Source organism: Xyrauchen texanus, chromosome 5 (assembly GCF_025860055.1).
Source record: "Xyrauchen texanus isolate HMW12.3.18 chromosome 5, RBS_HiC_50CHRs, whole genome shotgun sequence".
In the NCBI taxonomy this organism is placed as follows: Eukaryota; Metazoa; Chordata; class Actinopteri; order Cypriniformes; family Catostomidae; genus Xyrauchen; species Xyrauchen texanus.
Genome location: NC_068280.1, coordinates 33,927,277 through 33,948,358, shown reverse-complemented (window position 1 = coordinate 33,948,358; position 21,082 = coordinate 33,927,277). Strand labels below are relative to the sequence as shown.

The window sequence follows — 21,082 nt, the reverse complement described above, 5'->3', positions numbered from 1 at the left end:
CGACAGCCCTCTAAAAGAGTATATATTTCTCTAAAAGAGTAAAAACTTTGACGTTGAATGTCAAGATGCCATTCCGTTCTTTTTCAAGATGCCATTCTGTCTTTGTGTCATTCCAGGATGCAGTCGTTACCGCTCCACTTCTGACGGCCACAGGCGCTGTCTCACGTGTCTGGGCATAGATCACACAGAGGCAACATTTTTGGAAGGCTCAAGTTCTCACTGCGAGAACATGACTATGGCAACGTTGCGGTCGTGGCTCTCTTCCGAGGGAAAGCCACTCTAGCCAGCCCACGCATGCGCCTTCTACCCACAAGTGTAGGGCCGGTGTGGCTGGGGCGATTTTGGGAATTTAACAGGCACGGTTTCGCCGGGTAAATCCCCGCAGACCACCCGTACCCCAGCACGCTTGTTTGCCCCCGTCTGGTTCCGAGATGAGACCGGCTCGCCTTACGACCAGTCTGATGTCTCTCTCGAAGCCCCCGAGCTGGATGAGAGTTTCGCTGCTGCATCGGAGAGCGTCTTGGCAGACCTGCAAGCGCTCTCTGTCAGTGACACTTGCCTGGAGTTTGGTCGGCAGAGTCTCACATCATCCTGAGGCCCTGACTGGGCTACAAGCCAAAGGCTCCTACGACCCCGTTCAGGGATCAGGTAGTGAACCTGCAAGCCCTGCCCCGGGAGGAGGCAGAACCAGTTTTAGCGTTGCTGTGTCCGGTGCGTGCTTTGCGCACCTATTTGGATCGCATGCAGAGCTTTAGACACTCTGAGCAGCTCTTTGTCTGCTTTGGTGGACAGCGGAAAGGGAACTCTGTCTCCAAACAGAGGCTTGCCCACTGGATCGTGGACGTTATTGCGTTGGCCTACAAGACCCAGGCTGTGCCCGCCCCCTTGCGGGTTCGAACACACTCTACAAGGAGTGTGGCATCCTCGTGGGCACTGGCCAATGGCACCTCTCTAGCAGACATCTGCAGAGCGGCGGGCTGAGCAACACCCAATACCTTTGCGAGACTTTACAATCTCGTCTTTTGACAGGTCCGAACACGTAGAATTCGGTAATACGGTGACAACAGCTGGCTGGGTGTATCGCTTGCGCAAGGAGCATTTCCCCTCCCCTGAGGTGAAGATGTGCGCTCTGCTCCCCCAGTTGATTCCACAAGTCACGGACCCTGGGTGTCCAAGTTCGCAGACAGACCCACCACAGGCACCGAATTGCCTAAGCTGGAATATTAGCTCCACAGGTCCTGATTAATCCAAAATCTCCTGTTACGTATTTTCCGCGGTACGGTCGCCCGCATCTCCCTTGGACAAAGCCCCCTTTGCCCCCCTGTTGCTGTGTTTGTAGAGCTCCACCCCATCGAGGCAGGACCTACCACCGAGCCACTTCCCTGTGTGGCTGGTAAGGCCATGTGACGTATTTGCCACATGTTAACCTCCCCTGATGGGCAGGATGTGGTCTTTTCCCCCTGAAAGAATAGAATTGGAAAAGAATGCCTTCCCCAATGTGTGTTATAGCGTTAGATTGCCCCAGCCGCATCTAACACTCAATGGAGAGAAAACATAGAGAGAGAAAAGGCAGCTGAAAAGAACTCTCGGATCCTCAGCTCAAAACCTGAACAGACTCACGATTTCCTCCTTTTAAACCTGTGTAGGGTGAACAGGTTGGTTAGATCAGTTTCACTATCAGACATAATTCATAATTAATGTTTATTAATTATTAATTAATAATTAAATTAAATAATAGAATTTAAATCATTAAATCCTATCCTCGGGGCACCACTCTTTGACAAGAGAAAAATTATAGTAAGTGACTGATAAAGTCTCATAAAATTCTACCCTGAAGATTGAGTATTTTTATTGATAATCAAAATAATAAAAAAGGGAAGAAGCTAGTCAAATTATTGCCATACGAATCCAACAGCAATCTGGTTACAGTTGGCTTCTAACAACAACAATCTAACAATACTGAAGTAATACAGGAGTTCTTGACGTAGCAGAGGCTGGCTTCAACACAATATTCAAACAAACAACTAGGCGTACTTATTATACTATAACAAGATTTATTATAATCAAACAGCAATGAACACTGCCAATACTAGATGAATATAACACAAAAAAACATAAAGTGGAAATCCTAACTAAATGGTGGAGCTATATGCTAGTGTATGGGTGTGTGTCTTGATTTGGTAACAAAGACACAAAATGGCGGACTAAACTCCGCCATTAAAAATGGGAGGCTAGGCCAGAAAGGGCAGAGCCAATGATTATTTGAAGGTGTAGGGAAAGAAAGATGGCTGGATCAGATCCAGCACAACAGAGCTAATACCACATGTGGGTGATAATGAACAGACACACAAAGGAACTGAACGAAACAGGCGGGAGAATTTGAAAAACACCAGCTTGATTCGTACATGATTCTGCTCGCTCCGTAAATTTCAGTGTGTGAGAGAGAGAGAGAGAGAGAGAGAGAGAGAGAGAGAGAGCGAAAAACAGGGGTTCATGCAACCCTGCAATTGACAGCGCAATTGAATTGTTAATTCAGATCACTCAAATAAAATAAAATTTCCCCAAAAATGACGATCTCATAAATCAACACAGCAATCAGCCATCGTAGTTAAATGTACAATTGTAAATCAAACATTAAACATTTGCCGATCAAATATATGATTTAGCTTTATAAGAAAAGTCATAGTTTCTAAAATAAATCTGCCCAGATATCAAGCCTTACTTATGAAATCCTGTGTGATTTCAGCAGGGTTGTCTGTTGAATTCCTGTTGCATTGAGCGGTCAGGAGAAAACGATCTGGATTCGGTCCTTTGTCTTTCGCTCGTCAGCGAGAAGACGTGTCTCTGCCTTGTTTCTCGGGTCCGGTGATTGAGAGAAACGTGGGAGGTAGTCAACGTTGATAGAAAATGATTGAGAAGGGAAGCTGGTCGCCTTTTCCGTTTTCTAAATAAATTCACTGTTGTCTCGCAGTGAAAATGAAATGAACCGGTTCTAAATAAGTACACTACACTACTGGAACAAAGCTAAGTTCATCTTACTCTACTGTGGTTTAGAAAAACGTGGTCTCTCTTTGTCCAGACGGAGGGAAATTCCTTTGTGTAGATGTGGGTCTCTTTAAAGCGCAGCGAGGCTGTAGATGTAGGCAGTGAGGCTGGAAGCAGAGAGAGAGAGAGAAATCAAATCGGACCGCTAGTTTTGTCAAGAAGATGGCGCCATCGGTCATAAGCCGTTTTTGACCTATGACGTTTGAGATTGAGTCCATGGGCGGGAATTCCCGTTCGGCTGTGAAGCATTCTGGGAAACCGAGTTCAATGACTCCCCTTCGATCATAGAACAAAGGGCCATGCTGTCTCTGCTGCCATTTTTAGTGGGGCAAGGCCCTACAGCCGTATGTTCGGGGAGGGGCATGCAAATTCTGTTCGTTAATTCTCATTGGCCTTTCCTCAAAGATAAGTGGTAACCGAGGCTCTCAAGAGAGACCCTTAGTGTCACTACATCAACACAACATCTCGTTCCCTCCATCAGGGAAAGGAGGTTGCGACAGTAAACTAGATGTTTATTATAGAACTCAAACAAAAAACAAACACACGAAGGTGTTGGACAGCTGTCCGTAAATCTCTCTCTCTATCCTACTGCAGTCTACAGTCAGCCTTTATCCCTCTCTGAGGGTTGATTAGCCTGATTAGAGGCCGGAAGTGTGGAATCACGACCCGGCCCCGCCCTCCGCCCTGTCACAATAGCTTTATTGTATAACATTGCTGATCAGTGCATCAGAGTGAGCAGTTTTTAGCAGTAGATGTACGGCAAGTGTGAAACTCCCCTTTAACATGAAACACTCTGTTATGGAGCCTTTTTTCTGCCTTATTTAACACCATAAATGTAGTGAACTTTTTTATATTTCCAATTGTAAAAAATTTTTTTGAGTAAAATTATAGGACATTGTACTTTGTATTACATAACATTTTACAGTACATCACAGCTGTGATGAATCTTCTAGCAACAAAGTTTGGCCTATTTCTCTCTTCTTACTGATATCCAGCACTCTATATTTTTATCTTCTTTTGCAAAGCTGTGAAAGCATAATAGATGATTTTTTCTTTTGCTGTTGGAGCAAACGGGTAAGCAAAAATGTCATTTCCTGTGGTCTGCCATTCACTGACATGCAAGTTTACCCTGCTATGCATTTACTTCCACTATCCAACCAGTATGGAAAAGGGTCCATAGTGCGCCATCCAAATAAAGTGAAGGTGTCTTGATACAAATGATGATGAGGAAATCATCTGTTGTACAGATGGGGAGAGAAAACTGCTAATCTATCAGTGAAACAGACAAACAGAAAGGGTAAAATAACACATTTCAAAGCTATATGATCTACATCACCTCTATCTCTCTAAACATATTCAGTAACATCAACACCACACACAGATGAAACAGCATCTTATCATCATCTCTCTCTATCCCTCATTTTCAAAAAGAAAATAAACGTCTTGAGAACAAGCAGAACTGCTACACAGCATCTGTTAACCTCATTTACAAAAGAATGCCTAAAGAAGACAAACATTTTACATCTACCATTTATTTCACTGTTGGTAGTTCTACTCATAAACCCTGACAAATAAAACGTCACAAAAAAACACAAAATGTTAGGTTAAAATGTACATAAATATTTATGGGAAAGTGTGTATTTCAGGTGCTGTGTCAAGTCAGCATTTCTTCACCATTTCAAGTTTTTCACCATTTTAATCCCCCTCTCAACTTTTTTCTAGAAGTAGGCTATAAATAAACTAGTGTCTCAATTAATATGAGGTCATGGAAACTGCAAGTATAATAATTACAGATTAACACTTTACAATACAAATGTATTTGTTAACATTAATAAGTGCTGTAAAAGTATTGTTCTTTGTTAGTTCATGTTAACTAATGTTGTTAACTAATGTTTACGAATGCAATTATAAAGAGTAAACCCATTACAGTTTACAAAATAAGAAAATGCTGTTTAAAATAGTTTTAGATGATAGAAAGTACTGTATGTCACACCGCAGAACACTGCTGACAATGCTTGAAACTTCATGTAAACTACCCACATAACTATATGTAAATGTTTATTTAGAGCAAAAAAATAAATCAATGAAAATATCCTTTTACATATTTTACAGTAAATAGTGACTACAAACATAACTCAAAAATACATTAAAAAAAAAAAACGAATTTAAATATATGTAAATTATACAAACACACCACTTAGGGTGCTTTCATACTTGGTTTGATTGCTTGGACTGTACCCAAGTTTGTTCCCTTCCCCTGCCCCTGCTGGTCTCTGTTCACATCACATTATTTGGGTCTGAAACGTGGTCCGATACGGTCATAAACGTAAGTACAAGAAGCAGCTGTTTTGTCAATGTAACTAGGTAACAACTCAAGAAGATGTCAGCTTCACTGTGTTACCTTTGTCTCTTTGGATTGACCACCAAAAATTTACATGTACAGAACAAAATTTATTTGTGTCCCGCAGTTGCATTGAATATGCAATGATGTGATGTTAGCATCTGTCTGCCACGAGCCGCGGATGTGCTGCAAGAGATGTGAAGCAGGGGAGGATTTAGGCATTGGCGACATGGGCAGCCTACCGGGGCAGAATCTGCGGGGCATATTTGTAATTTGTTGATCAATCAGAGCTCATCTTATACTTAATATGTTGTTTTTTGACTATCACCGTCATTGTGATTTGTAGGTTAAATTAATAGGTCAACTTGTGTTAATCACAGTGAATGTGGGCATCATAATACTTTGGGCCATTAAGATCTACAAAATAAAAGTAATTAATATTTCTAAATGTTGTCACCAACATTTCCTGTAGGTCAAACTGGCCCTGGTAACACTTTACAAATTGTTCCTAATTATCCTTCAAACACATATTTGCTACTGTAAGGGACAGGGATAAGAAAGAACAATTTCATTAAATAACTTAAAATGAAGTGCAATATATGGAATGGACAAGCAGAAGAAAATAGCAAGAAAAGAACACACTCAGTTTGTTAGTAATATGCAGATCACCATGTATATGCCTACAGAGATATTCCATTAGTTGTTCACTCAGTGGAGCATATAAACTTTTTCAGATTAAAGGATTCCATAACTGAAAAATGGTGTGTATATACAGGAAATGTGGTCAATAAAAAATTCTTAAAATGAAAATGTATCAATGATTATGTTAATGATCTGAATATACAATGTAAAAAGTGGTAACTAGGGCTGGGTTAAATGATTATTTTTTAAACGATTAATCTAGCGATTATTTTTTCGATGCATCGATTAATCTAACGATTCATTTTTCCAGTCCGATTCGATTTCGATTCGATTAATCGACTTGTGACAACACCGGTAATACCGGTTTCATCGGGGGTGGGGGTGTATAAAATGTAAAAAAAAAAAACATTTGCCGGGAGTTTGATTGACTGGCGATCTGATCAATCAATCATAATACGCCATTTTTGTCCGACAAAGTAGTCAGGAGAGAGAAGATTAACGTCGGTGGATTTGAATTTGAATAATGGATTTTAGGCTACTGTACTGACATCTTTCCGCGGTTAAAACAACAGTCCTTCTGATGTAGGCTACATTCATGTTTAGCCTATTTGATGCTATAAATTAACCAAGGAAAAGATGATCGGTTCACGAGCAGCTTTAACTGAGGCAATCTGTCACGACACATTAAAGAGCCACAAAATAGTAGGCCTATTTATGGTTTAATTTTCTTTGAATGACCAAATTTGAAAGTTGAGACTTTATTAAATGTTACCTGCTTGGTCCTGTCTGTCAGCGCGTTGTCAGTGTCCTCTATGTATTTTTCACGACATTCATAGCTATAAGCGCATTATTAATAGCTATAGGCGAAAACTTTAGGTGTCGACAATGTATTATAGCCTACTCCAGCATCGAGTGCAAAGTGGGGAGTTGAAAAAAAACTTACGGTGCTCTGTCATCTGCAGCTGCAACCGGGTGGCGCCTCTTAAGGTGCTGGTGCATTGCCGTGGTGCTAGAATGGAAGGCCATCTCCATTTTGCAAAGACGACATATCACGGAATTGTTTCCTTTTAAATTAAAGAATTCCCATACTTTAGAGGAACGAGTGCATGCCGCCTTGCACTTCTGATAGTCTGAGGAGCCACTCGTGTTTCTACCAATAGTATCCAGCTGCAGACCCGCAGCACCACCAGTTTCAGAACCCCAGCGCCAGAACCTGAAGTGAGGGGCGGAGCTTACGTTCTAAACCGAGTAGCGCCACCTAACGTTTTGGAGAGTAGGCTACACCACCAGTTTCAGAACCCCAGCGCCAGAACCTGAAGTGAGGGGCGGAGCTTACGTTGGAAACCGAGTAGCGCCACCTAACGTTTTGGAGAGTACTTTGCTTTTATTACAAACGAAACATCATACTTTATACGTATGTTATAATGATTCTTTAAGGTACAGTACAATAAGCACTTTAAAACATTGATCTTGTGTAATATAATTGTATATAGTTATCCGTTTCATTGTATTATGAGAGTTACTTCCTGATCATGATGGTGAAAAAAATGCTTGAAACTTATGGGCATTTTATATAAAATATACTTTATTTCACAAGAACATGTGCAGCATGCATTTTTCTTTATGTAAAATAAAACATGTCAAAAAACTAAAAAGAGAGAAAATTCTGCATAATTTTAAAAGAAACAATAAAAATATATACAACAAATGACCAATTCACCCCTAGGCCCATTTTATCATGACAATCCTGTATAAATTAAACTTAAAATGTATCAAATGAGGAATTCACTCTCAGGCCCATTTTGTCCTTACATTCTTGCTAAAATAACTCCATGTCATCCCTGAACACAAAATGAAATAGAAAGGGCTCTCTGGAAGCTTCTGACTGTTCCAGGAGATTGTTGCGGGCCTTTTCCTTGTGGTCTTCATTCATTCGAAATGTCTCTACAAGAGATGAAAGCACCACACAATAATCTCAACGTAAAAAAAAACCCTCAACTATAAGGTAACATTAACTCACAAACAATGCATATAACAGAGGAACGTGGAACAAACACTTTAACACCTTCACAAGATGTCTTCAAAATGTCACCGCAAGGCTCATGTACAACACGCAAAAATGTATCGAACCATCCAGAATGTTTTTTTTAATACAGTAAAGTATGACAACATATTCAAACTTCATTAAGATGATAAAGTTATGCACAAATTAAATATTTAGCTTAATATATGCGATAATATATGCGATCATTTTTCTTAATATATGCGATAATTTTTCACAACATGATGTCAAAAACGTTACACAACTCACCATGCTCTCCGCCATGCTTGTCTCATTGTCAATAACTCCGCCCCTCACTTCAGGTTCTGGCGCTGGGGTTCTGAAACTGGTGGTGCTGCGGGTCTGCAGCTGGATATGTCTCGTTTCTACTACTCGCCGGCGCCGCCATCTTTGTTTTGGGTCCGACGAATCGACGCGCATATTTTGCGTCGACATATTTTTTGCCCCAGCCCTAGTGGTAACCTGCAACTGCTCCTTTCAGGTGCTATTTCTACCTGTTCAAACCCTTACTATTACTGTTGTTGGTGTAATCGAAGCACATGAACATATACATGAAGTACACTTTTAGGCTAACATTTCAGTCTAAAGTGCATGCAGGTTATTCAAGGTTATTAATTCCATCTACATCTTTCCCACTTGTATCATAAATATTTATTGCACATATATAAGACATGATTGACCTCATGTAAGAAAACCTCTCTGTGTGGGCTGTGGAGAAAATAGTATCTTCCAGTGAGCAAAAGTTAATTAATAATACATCGTAGAGGGATTCCACATCTGTCTCTCTCTCTCTCCAGTTCTCCCTCCCTCTCTCTCTCTCTCTCTCTCTCCCTCTTTGTGTGATGAAATAACCTGCATGCTAAAGAGGGTAGTGAGTCAATCCTTAGATGCACTTTTTACATTTGATTTTCATTAATTTGTTATGTTGAACACAAATATTTCTAGAGATGCACCGATCGACCGGCCAGGGACCGGAATTAGCCGATTTTCCGCATGCTCGGCCCGGACCGGTGATCGGCCGGTCAGCCTCACGTCTTACCGATTCCAAGCCGGTCCGTTTTGTTGCCAGCGGCGCAGGCAATAACGTCACAGCCGCATGTAAACATGTCATTGGCGTGGGAGATCTTCACTGTGTGAGTGAAGAATACATAAAGTTCGAAATGTGTAATAATTTTAAGGCCAAAGTAAACCGTGGGGGAACCACCACAATAACTTTCGGATCAACAAACCTAATTAGACATTTATAACACCACCACCCAGCTAAAAATGCCCATTTTAAAAAAGAAGCTAAAAAGTGAAAGCGGCTAAAGCTAGCCAGAGCTCAGAGCCAGCCACAAGTCAGCAGCCTCTCCTATCATTCCTTGGTATGAGCAACGAATACACCAAAGCAATTACGAGGAAAATTATGGAATTCATGGCCCTGGATGACCAGCTGTTCTCCATAGTTGAGGACAGATGCTTCAGAAATCTGATACATTTCCTCGATTTTCAGACGTCGCTTTGCCCGAGTTGTTTAATCTCGTGTCATGTCACACACGCAGCCTGTTATCTGTCAACATTTGGGTACACAAATCCGGGAATGGGGAAGGGGGGTGCTGGATGGCAGAGGCAGGCTAAATACATACAAATTGTGCCATTGTGATTTAACGTAATTTTTCCCACCTTGTCCGATATTAAAATAAGTGCAACACACATTGCAAAAGGCGTGGGCATTGCGGATATGGCTTCGGGATATGAAATTCAATTCTTCCATCCAGCTGTTGTTAAATGTACATGTATATTTAGTTTTTTCGCCGGAGCACCAGCTGATACTTCTCCTCCCATCTACCAGTGATGCTTGATTTAACATCCCGCGTCTACTGCCTGCGCAGATATCAACAGAGCAGCTGGGTTAAGGTTGCCAGATTGAGGTCATAAATGATTTGTAATGTGTATGATGTGTCGATTGTGTGAGTAGGATGCGTTTCATTCTAGATCTGGCAACTGGACCACCTTGGAATAATATATTGATGTGATTATTCATATAACGTGGTTTGGGCCATACAAATTACGGGAGTTTTTTTGGGAGAAATAAAAAAACAGGAGACTCCCGGGAAAAACGGGAGTGTTGACAGGTATGCAAGCGTTCCCAAAGCAGTGCTCAGTTTTACAACAGATATTTGGACATCTAACGTAAGTTGAGTGTATTGGACACTTCAGTTTTTCAGATCATTGGAATTGTTTTGTTAGACGAGTAATAAAGAGAAAAAGGTCCATTTATAAAAATAGTGGAAAATGACATCTGTTATATAAAGCAACTTATTTGCAGTTAATTGTTATTTCTACCTCTTTCTAGTCACAGAGGACTTTATTTTGAGAGTTGTTTAAGTGAGAGAAGATCCTGTAACTTAGTGCAGTTTGGGGGGAAATTGTAATGTTTAATAATTTATTTTATTATGAAAATAAAATTTAGCATTGAAGAAAGGTAGATTTTGTTTGTATATGTGGTCAATAATAGTTCTTAGAAAGAAAATCTGAAAAAATCGGTATCGGCAGGTCACACTTGCAAAAAATCGGAAATCGAAATCGGCCAAGAAAATTGCAATCGGTGCATCTCTAAATATTTCATTATATATTTCATTATGATTGGCTTGAAATGTCTTTCCCCCAAAAAACAATTTTCTCTTCAGTGGCATTGTCATCAGATTGTCTCTTAAAATGGATGTCATACATGCTTTTAATTTGTGTCTTTTTCCAATGGAGAAGTGTGCTGAATCAATTATCCTGAATTAATGCTCTCCTTTGGTCAACATAGCCATGGAAACAACTGTGTTTATAACGTTACTAGAAGTGTTTGTGCATGTCTTTAAGAGGCTAGAGACTTGCGTCAAAAGCACACAATTTCTGCATGACTAATTGAATGGATGGATGGGTTTAGTAGGAAGGTTTAGAAAGAAGGAAATAAGAATGGAGAGGAGTGACATTTCCTGTTAAAAACATGCTTCAGCGGCCTATGTATATTCCTGATGATTAAATCATAATTTTTTTATTTGAGCAGTGGCGTAACTTGGATCTTACAAACCCCAGTTCAAAGAACCTGTCAGGCCCACTGCTTGGGGAGCCTGAGTTGTTTATCATCACCCGTCGGGCCCTGCTTCTATAGCGGCTGCCCACTCTGCCCTCCCTGTTGTTACACCCCTGGATTTGAGGTTACGGTTTTGATGTTTGAGGTTAGAGAGAGGAAGAGAGTTGTTCATTTAATATGATAATGTGAGTTTCTGATTAAATTAGACATTAGAATAAAATACCCTTCCCCTCCCTTTCACTTCCTCTCTGTCTCTCTCTTTGATAAGATGAGATAGCAATGTCTGCTCTATAAGCAATTTCATTTTACATCTTTGGGCACTCTGTTCTCTCAGTGTGTGTCTATCAGGCAGAAACAGAGAAAGAAAGAGATACTGAAAGGGGAGCACTAAAAAAACATAATTTTATGCAGGTATGTGATCTGTAAACAGCTGCACAAGTCATAGCTAGACTCTGAGGGAGAACACATGTGGCGGACTGTAATGAAAGAAACTGAGAAATCATAAACCTTGATCAAATAAATGTTGATAGCTCCTACTCAAGAGCCTGGGGTCTTATTTATAAAAAAGTTGTAAAATTGTGAACATCCAATAATTTCCTAAATGTTCTAAGGAGCAATTTATAAAACATACATGCACACAAATTAAATGAAGATCATATCCTTATATGATTACATAATTTCCAATTTCTGCCTACACTTTAAAAAGTAGTAACCTAAAATTGCTATCTTAAAAAACTATTTCTACTTGATCTAACCCTTAACATTTATTTTGTTGATTTAACTGTAATATGTATTTAGGTTTGAATCAATAATGTTAAATAATAATAATGTTACAGTACCTCATGTTGGGCTGGGCGGCATGGCCAATATTTTTATCATGATAATCTTTTTCATATTGTTCGATACATTTACACATTGCACTTTCTTTTTTTTTATTTCAAAGCTGACGGAAGAAAAGAAGAAAAAATACATTCTAAACAGTCAAAATAGACTCTACAAAACTGCGCAGGGGGTCCAGAGACGGCCAAAGCAGTGGGGTCTGCGGGATCTTTTACCAATTTTACCGTCTTTTACCATTTATCAATTGAAAATGAATGTTAAAAGATCATCTGTTTGTTCTGAAGCATAGTGACAGCAGTCCAGTATTTGTTGGAATATTTTTACATTACAATGAAATATATTTTATATTTCTTTCGATTCAGATACCCAAGTATGGGGCATAGAAGCCCTTGTGACTGTGGAATGATGCTGAATGTGGGTTCAGGGGTGTCCAGAGAGAAAATTTTGAAAACGTTTTTTAAAAAATGTAAAAAGCATTAGTATATTTTCATATACTATATTTCATATATGAGAGACTAGGCTACCAACTAGTAATTTTAGTCTTTTCCTTATCCATAATTTTTCACAAAATTAGAACAGAAATCGATTTGTTTATTCGATTTGTTTATTATTAAAGGCTCATAACATGCTGATTAATAAATATACATTTAGGAGGGACAGACGTTTTGGTCTAAAAGGTGCTTTGAAACCACATGTGGCGCTTCATGTCTACACACATGCAGGGAAAAGAAGCAACGCGTGCGGAGCAGGACAGGTGTTGCGGGACAAGGGTGGAGGGGAGAACTATTACTTTAAGATTGTAAGAATGTGGTTTTTGTAGTTCTAACGGAGTGTTTTATGGGTAGTGAAGTCCGGGAAGAAGCGTGGTCGTAGTGTTGCTCTGTAACAAATATGGGAGAGATATAGAGTTGTTCTGTTACATTCTCTTGAACCACCCGGCAATTTATGTTCACTGCAATACAGCAGATTTACTGTATGGATATGTGCTGAAGAAATAAAAGTGGCATGTTTGGGATAATCCGGTCCAACTCATCATTTATACGAACATGAACTAAACAAACTGTTACACAGCTGCTGAGAGCGCCGCTGGGGTAAAAAGGTAACACAGGGCATAAATTATGCATGTTTGTTGCTAGAGAACAATATTCAAAATTACAGCGCAGAAAGATCAGAGCTGTTGTCCACATCACTGTTGTGCTGTCGCTCTCTTCACTAAAGAAGATGAGAGAGCGCAACCGTTGTCAGGAATTCTTGCGGTGCGGATGGAATCAATCCGAGTCCGACGTAGCCTAATCATTACCAAGGCAGCTAGCATTAGCAAGTTCATCCAGTCTGACATTACGTTACCACTGGCGCTTTGTGAGCGAAGCTGAGAGTGTTTTCAATTCATTCCTATGAAAGCCGAGCATCATGCTCGCAAGGTGGATCGTAGGATTGGCAGCGGTGCGGAGCAAGCTCTCTCCTAGCGCTGTGTGTGCCTTTGAGCGGATTTTGTCCACCCCAGTGGAAACGCAGCCTGAGAAAGCCAAACTGCTTGTGTTTTAGCGACACGCAGTAAATACTGAAAATTCCTCAAAAGCTTATTGTAGGTTTTCTTTATCGTGATATCTATCGATATCGTTTTATTGCCCAGACCTTTTTTTAAATATATATATATATATATATTTTTAGAAAATAAAATTTTTTAGGTTTATATTTTTCAGTGCTATGTATAGCCTACCCTAGTCCTGTATTTATTGTAATGTTTGTGGTAATTTCTGCATATACTACTGTAGTGTTATTCTCAATATAGTCGACCTACGGAACTTTAGCTAGAGCACATTCATCTTTTGTATTCAGCAAACAAATGTGCAAATGTGTTGACTATCTTATGCTCTCACATGCTCTCACTCAGCAGAGCACCAGATGGCCTGTTTCTGATCGCATCCCAGCCCCCGTGGCAGACGGCATTGCACGCTAACTCTTTCGCTCATCCTCTTCCTCGTCTGACTGAGCACAGGGAAGCACATGGCTCCTAGTGCTAAGCTGATCTGTTTCCAGGGCAACATCTATTTCTACCCAGCCGTAACACTCGACACTAGCACCCGTAACAGAGTTTACTCTTTGATATCTGTATGCTGCTGCTGAGGTGCAGCTGGTTGCCAGTAGCTACGGGGTGTGGGTGGTGCTGGAAACTCATCTGGTAGCAATAAAATACTTAATGCAATGAGTCATATCTACGCAAACAGGGAGCCAACCACTATTTAAGGAACAGGACCCCTACCTTTAGGATAAATTCTCTCTCTTTTCACACGTCTCTCTCATACACACCAAAACACTAATGATAATTTTTTACAGCATATATGTGTCAAATAGAGATATATGTCTCACAGTTGGTCTCCATATTGAATGCAAAACCTGCCCTCCTCATGCCAGAACACCAAATCAACAGAAAGACTGTAAAAGACTGTTAATCAGCTTTGCTTAATGAACAGATAAACTGTGTCAAATGAGACAGAAAACCAATGCACGTCTTCAGCAATTACTGCAAATAAATTCTGTAAAAATAGGTAAAAGGGGTTTCCTATTAAAAACAATATTTTTACACTAAATTATGATTTAGCCTTATTGTTTTCATAATTTAAAATATAGTGTTTGAATAACTGTACTGGATTAGTATATTTGATATAACTAAACTATCCAAGTTTTTGTTGGCTGAAATTGTGATAAGTTATCAAAATAAGAAAAACTATTCAGCTTAACGAAAAAATATAAGTCGAGAGAACTGCACATCATGTTCATATATTCGGATTCCCATTCAGCGTGAATAAATTGTGCAACTTGCATAGTTACCATCTTAATTTTCATTGTTTTAGTGTTTGCTGCATTTATTTATGCTCTTGGTTGTTGTGTTTGATGTCACTTTAAGTTATTTGTCATGTAGTAATAATTCAGAGCTCATCTTTTTACTGGATTATATGTTTGTTGCGTGTCACCATCATTTGTGATGAGTCTTCTTTATAACCCTATACAATAATATAAAGGAGAAAATAGATGTTAGTCTCTTATCAGTCACTGGCTATTTATCTTCAAATGGCAGTTTAAGGCATCTCAGATAATGAGACAACCCAGCTACTGCTATGGTATCCAATGAAATAAACGATTAATAAAATTAGATGAATTTAAGTATTCAATAGTGCTGCATGATTAATCATATCGCAATCGCAATCGCGATGTCAGCCTGTGGGATTATATGACGGCAAATGCTGCGATTTTATTAAATAAATAAGTGCATGTGTGGACGTGACAGCCTATACTCTCTGAGAGCTGTTTGCCCATTTTCTACACCGCTAGCAGACCGACACTGAACTGGTGGCCAGAAAAAATAACACAGAAACACAGATCACAGCTTGGCGATATGTCTTTATTTCATCAATAATTAAAGTTAATATAATACGGGAGCGTGACATGTAAATAAGCTCAAACTCCAAAACTGTCATTATCTGTGTGGTCAGAGCTGCTTCAACCAGTCGCGGAAGAGAACCTATCTGAGCGGGAGTCGAGACCATGAGAGATTTAAAGTTCTGCCGGCTGATGTGCACTCTAACACGAGACACTCTTCTCTCACCCCCGCTGTCTGCAACTCGAGTGTCTGATAGAAACACAGATCACAGCTTTGCGATATATCTTTATTTTATCCTTAATTAAAGTTCATATAAGATGGGAGTGTGCCATGTAAATAAACACAAACTCCAAGCTCGTCTCTCACCCCCGCTGTCTGCAAATTGCAACGTGTTGCATCATTGATGAGATCGTCATAACATCAATCTTATGTGAAAAATAACATTAAAATTACAACAACAATAAAATGTGTGTGTGTGTGTATATATATATATATATATATATATATATATATATATATATATATATATATATATACAACAACAACAACAGTTTTAGTGGTTTGATTGAGTGAACCACACTTTTATATCCAGTTTCCTTTTCAAAAGAGTTTATACAAAGTACATGTTACATCCTGCTTAAATGCCCCTGTTTGTTTGGACAATCTTATTTTCGTGAAAATTCGTATGTTCTTATTTATTGTTCTATTTTATTTAGGTGTAATATTGAGAAAATAACAAGTTTGCAGTAACGCAAAGATATTATTTAATTTTGTAAAAATATTTTAATTTGAAAACGCTGTGCATTTATAGTGGTTGTTGTTGCTAGTTTGTATTTTTGAGTTGAAAAATACAAATTTCAGCATTATCGGTAATCTATTTCTGCATTTTCCTTGATAACCAAGCAAGTTGACTCATGATACCTTTTGTTTATTATATCGCAATCGCATATCGCAATATTAACCTCAATAATCGCAATATGACTTTTTCCCAAATCGTGCAGCCCTAGTATTCAATTTGAATTAAGTTAGGATTAGGTTTATTGATGTTAAGTTTGGCAGAAGGAGGCAGACAAGGAGTGAGGATCTACTTGCAGTTCTTTTAATTATATGAACAAAACAGTGAACAGGATAACTAAAATAAAACAACACCAGGAACAAACAAAACAACCACGAGGGGAAAACACAACATAAACATGAAAAATCATCAACGGAGAAAACGGGCAGGATATAAACACACAGACTACCATAACATGCACAAACAACGATCAACAGGGGAATGGAAAAACAGCAGGGTTTAAATACATAGACACAGGATAATCACAAACGACATTCAGGTGCGAACAATGACAGAGTGCTGGCAGTAATGAAGGCCGGGAATTGTGGGAAGTGGAGTTTTTTAACAAAGACTAGTGAAACACAGTGCAGACAACAAGGGAATCGTGACAATTGAACTATGCAAGTCAAGTTTATATAATAAGACATTATGTTCATTTAATAATTTATATTAATTTAAGGCAGCACGTACACGAAAATAACACATTTTTTAAAGTGAAGTTCCTGTGATTGAGAATTAATTGGCTGAACAAGACATGAAGCATTTAATGAAAAAACTAATCCTAGTTGGCTAAAGCACTTTGGATATTTTTTACTTTTCTCCTTTATTGCATTGTAAAGCTAAACATTTAGTTGTGTGAGGTACTTCAGTCAAATGTTGAGAAAAGTGAAAATCTCTTGCTGCCTGATGCCTGAGTTTTCTCCACTTTTTTTTTTTACAGTGTGGGGTTTTTGGGGTCCTTGTTTATGTATGTTTTACTATTAAAATCAGCAGGTCTCGGGGAGAATGATAATGAAAAATTCTGATTTATGCTCCTAAATAACTTATGCATCTCACTATGTGGTTTCAGCATGAGACGTTCAGTGATTAGCTTAATCCGTTTGTCTAATTCCAGTCTGTAAATGGAGTACATCCAAAACATAAATGGAGCAAACCAAATTAACTCATCAGTAAACACAGCTTCAGATCAAAAGGCTTTATGATACATATATTTATACTAAACTTATAGTGGCCTACATACCTTACACAATTTGAATATTAAAGGGAACATTACATTGTTTCATGTTTAAGCCTATATTACCCAAACCCAAACAATACCTGTCCTAGTTGGTGCAACCAAGTCACCAAAAACCTGGCACAGGGCTCCTGAAAATCCTGCATTATAGGTTTAAATACCCTACTTTACATTGCATTCAACTTGTATTATACAGAGGTCAAATATAGCCTATATAAAATTAAAATATTACTTATATTAACAATGTGTAACTTAATTACAAGCTGTTCCAGACAAAGTTGTAGGCTATTACTCTGTGATACATATGTAATTACATTATAACGAAAATACTTAAATGTAAAGTGTGACATTTTTCTTTTAGCTGTGCAGCCCTAATTGATTTCACTATTGTACTGACTGAGTATCAGGCTTTATATGCAATTACAGACTTCTCTATGAAGGTAAAATTGTGCCACAAAAAATTATTTGCATGCACAAAGTAGATTTGTAAAGGTCTACAGTTGCAAGCGTAAGAAAAAATATTAGCAATACTTTAATGCTAATTCAAGTGTCGGTTGTGAATCTGTAATTTCATATTAACACAAAATAAGAGTGGTGTGTATTCTTCTGATTTTTTCCCCATGCTTTTGCAGCTAAACACGGCCAAAAACATTGCAAACCTGCAGCAATATGCAGCAAAGAATGATTGTCATGTACAGCAAAATGGATTGACCACTTAGAATCAGTCTGTATGTGTAAAATAAATAACTGCAAACACGTAAATTACTTTTGTTTGTGGCATAAATATTTTCCAGAATAATCTGATATACAATGTTCCATTTTCCCTTTGTTGCGGTCACTTTTGGCCCAAATTTCTCTCTGAAAAGAGTTTTGCATGCGCGAGGGGGAGGTGGGTCTACCTGCTTCTAGTAACCAATCAAATTAGGTTTTCCTTGACCAGTTTACTCTGACTTGATTGGTTTAATAACATGACAGACAGCTAGTTTTTCATATGGCACAGTGATAAAATGTGTATTTTAATACACACATGTTCTTTTACTGCGAATGTAAAGTTGAGCTGACACCATTTATTGACATAAATCTTAATCTGGTGTTCAAATGTTTCTTCTTGTTGCTGTTCATTATTATAATTCTATTTTAAGTACTTTCAATAATCATTGTCATGGCAAATGGGTGGATGGATGGATAGATGGAACTTGCTGGTATCATTGAACTCATTCTAAATAAAAAAAAATATGTAAGTAAACTATATCTATCTATCTATCTATCTATCTGTTTATAAAGTTTTATATGGCTTATTTTATTTATTTATTTTCTAGCATGTGTTCTGTGATACCAGCTATTTCAATCTATCCATCCATCCACCCATTTGCCATGACAATGATTATTGAAAGTAATTAAAATATAATTATAATAATGAAAAGAAACATGTTTGCAGTTGTTTATTTTACACATACAGATTGATTATAAGCGGTCAATCATGACAATCTTTCTTTGCTTGCATATCGCTGATTGCTGGTTTGCAATGTTTTTGACCGTGTTTAGGAGCAAAAACAGTGCCAAAAGTGTAAGCGTGAAAAAAAGACAGTCAGAAAAATACACACCAAATTTACTTTGTGTTAATACTAAATGACAGATTAACATGAATTGCACTTAAGCAAAGCATTAAAGTATTGCTAATAGTTTTGCAACTTGATTTATACCTTTCCAAAACGTTCCTTGCGCATGCAAATTATTTTTAGGCTTGCAGTTTGATTTACACTTTCACATATCTTACTCTGCACATGCAAATGTTCCTATCACGCTTGTAACTTCATTTGAGCGTTTAAAAATAATTACTCTGCACAAGCAAATCATTTAGGCACTATTATACCGTCATACTTTTCATGCAAGGCTGCAAAGCTTGCAAAATGGCGTCCACGCTCAAAGTGAACTGCTGTCATCACATTTCCAAGAGCAGAGAAACACCGATGCGCACCTGCACGTCACAGTGACCCGGGAGAAACATCCATGCAATGATTTATGAAACAAACGGAAAATGACAGAATTAAACAACGCAAATCATTTGTATCTAGTGCAATAATTGACCATAATGAATTTCAGTATTTAGAGACCATTTTGCATAGTCACAGATTTCACATTACTGAGATGTAAATTAAAAAATGTAATAAAAATGGAATGTCTCAAAATAACCATTTAGTGGATGCCTCACTTCCACTAATCAGATACGTCATTTATTAACCTCTCGCACACCGTCGGTATTATGAGGTGTGCTCGTTTTAAGACCCAATTCCATCGACTGGAGGAGAACATAGGATAAAACGTGAAATACCTAAATCAACACGAAAAATACAACTGTGACAAAGATTATTTCAATAGAAGGGTCACTGTCATATGAAAGTACTCTTTGCACTCGGTGCCTTTCATTTATGGCCTTTACAGAACTCCATTCTGGATAAAGATGCCACATAATGGAAAATATGTGCTTTATTATAAGGGTTTATAGAGTTTTTTGAGTTATGATGTTATTGTTTTTCTTTATCATAAGATTACATTGCAGATCTCTTACCAGGCTCATGGACCCCGGGGTTGTCGCTCATCTCCAGCACCAGAAGCTCTTTGCCCTCATAACTCTCCCCAATCGTGTAGATGCGGGTAATGGAGGGGCACTGCAGCCACACGGACACCAGCGCTTTCCGCATCTCTTCATATCGGTGGTACTCAAACGAGATGCCTCCGTCCCCCGCAGCATCCCCGCCCGAGCCCAGGGCCAGCATCACCATAGCCCCGCAAAACACCGCCGCCGCACGCACCTTCATCGCTCCGGTCTTTTTATACACTTAACACGCTCTCTCTTCGTGTATCTGTCTCTCTTACCACCGCTGTATTTCCTTTCAGGCCTATCCTCTCACGTTTTCTGCGTCGTGCCTTGTATGGAACCGCAGAACTGATGCGTGAACGCGAGTCCTGACAACCTGTTTAGACACGGAAGCGCGCGTGAGATAGCGGACGAGTAGCGCGAAGCTGCTCTAAGCATAAGATTACACACACGCAAATAGGTGAACGCGCACGGTGCTACCCCTGCAGGGGCGCGGCTTTTGACATGACGCAAGAGAGACATTAATATGGTACAATAGTGCTGAAGGCAAAAAAAAAGGAGAAAAGGAAAGAAAAGAAAAGAAAAAAAGGGGATGAAGGCACACCTTAAAGGGATAGTTCACCCAAAAATTAAAATTCTCTCACCATCTAGGATCTCTCTTTTTTCTGCAGAACACAAATATTTTTTTTAGAAGAATATCAGAAGTGTATGGTTATCAGTCCTTTGGCGTTCCAAAAAGCAGATTTAATCAGCATAAACATAGTCCATTAATTATGGGTGAGAACATACCAAATAAATATAACTCCCTTTTCACTCAACATCTCGAAAGCAGTCTCCTTGGTGATCATGATTTCAGGCTCGATTACACTTTGCTATAGCGGCGTCTAGCACTCTGCACCAGAGATCTTCTTTTCTGAGATTCCAACCTCCACGCTTTAACCCAGGCTCACGACTGTTGGTGTCATGGGCAAGATTTCAGATTGGCGCCACAAACCACCCCCTTTTTCACTTGAACTCCAATTTACTGCAAACCTTTTT

At 38.9% G+C, this 21,082-nt stretch overlaps 1 protein-coding gene across 1 annotated transcript in view; it reads right to left on the bottom strand.

Annotated features, from left to right (window-relative positions):
* LOC127643695 (carboxypeptidase E) overlaps positions 1–20,524 on the bottom strand; it is a 47,267-nt gene extending 26,743 nt beyond the window's left edge. The window contains exon 1 of the mRNA XM_052126511.1: positions 20,015–20,524. Coding sequence (XP_051982471.1) covers positions 20,015–20,264 — 250 coding nt within the window. The 5' untranslated portion in view covers positions 20,265–20,524. The remainder of the gene's footprint in view (positions 1–20,014) is intronic.
* Between the last annotated feature and the right edge of the window lie 558 nt (positions 20,525–21,082).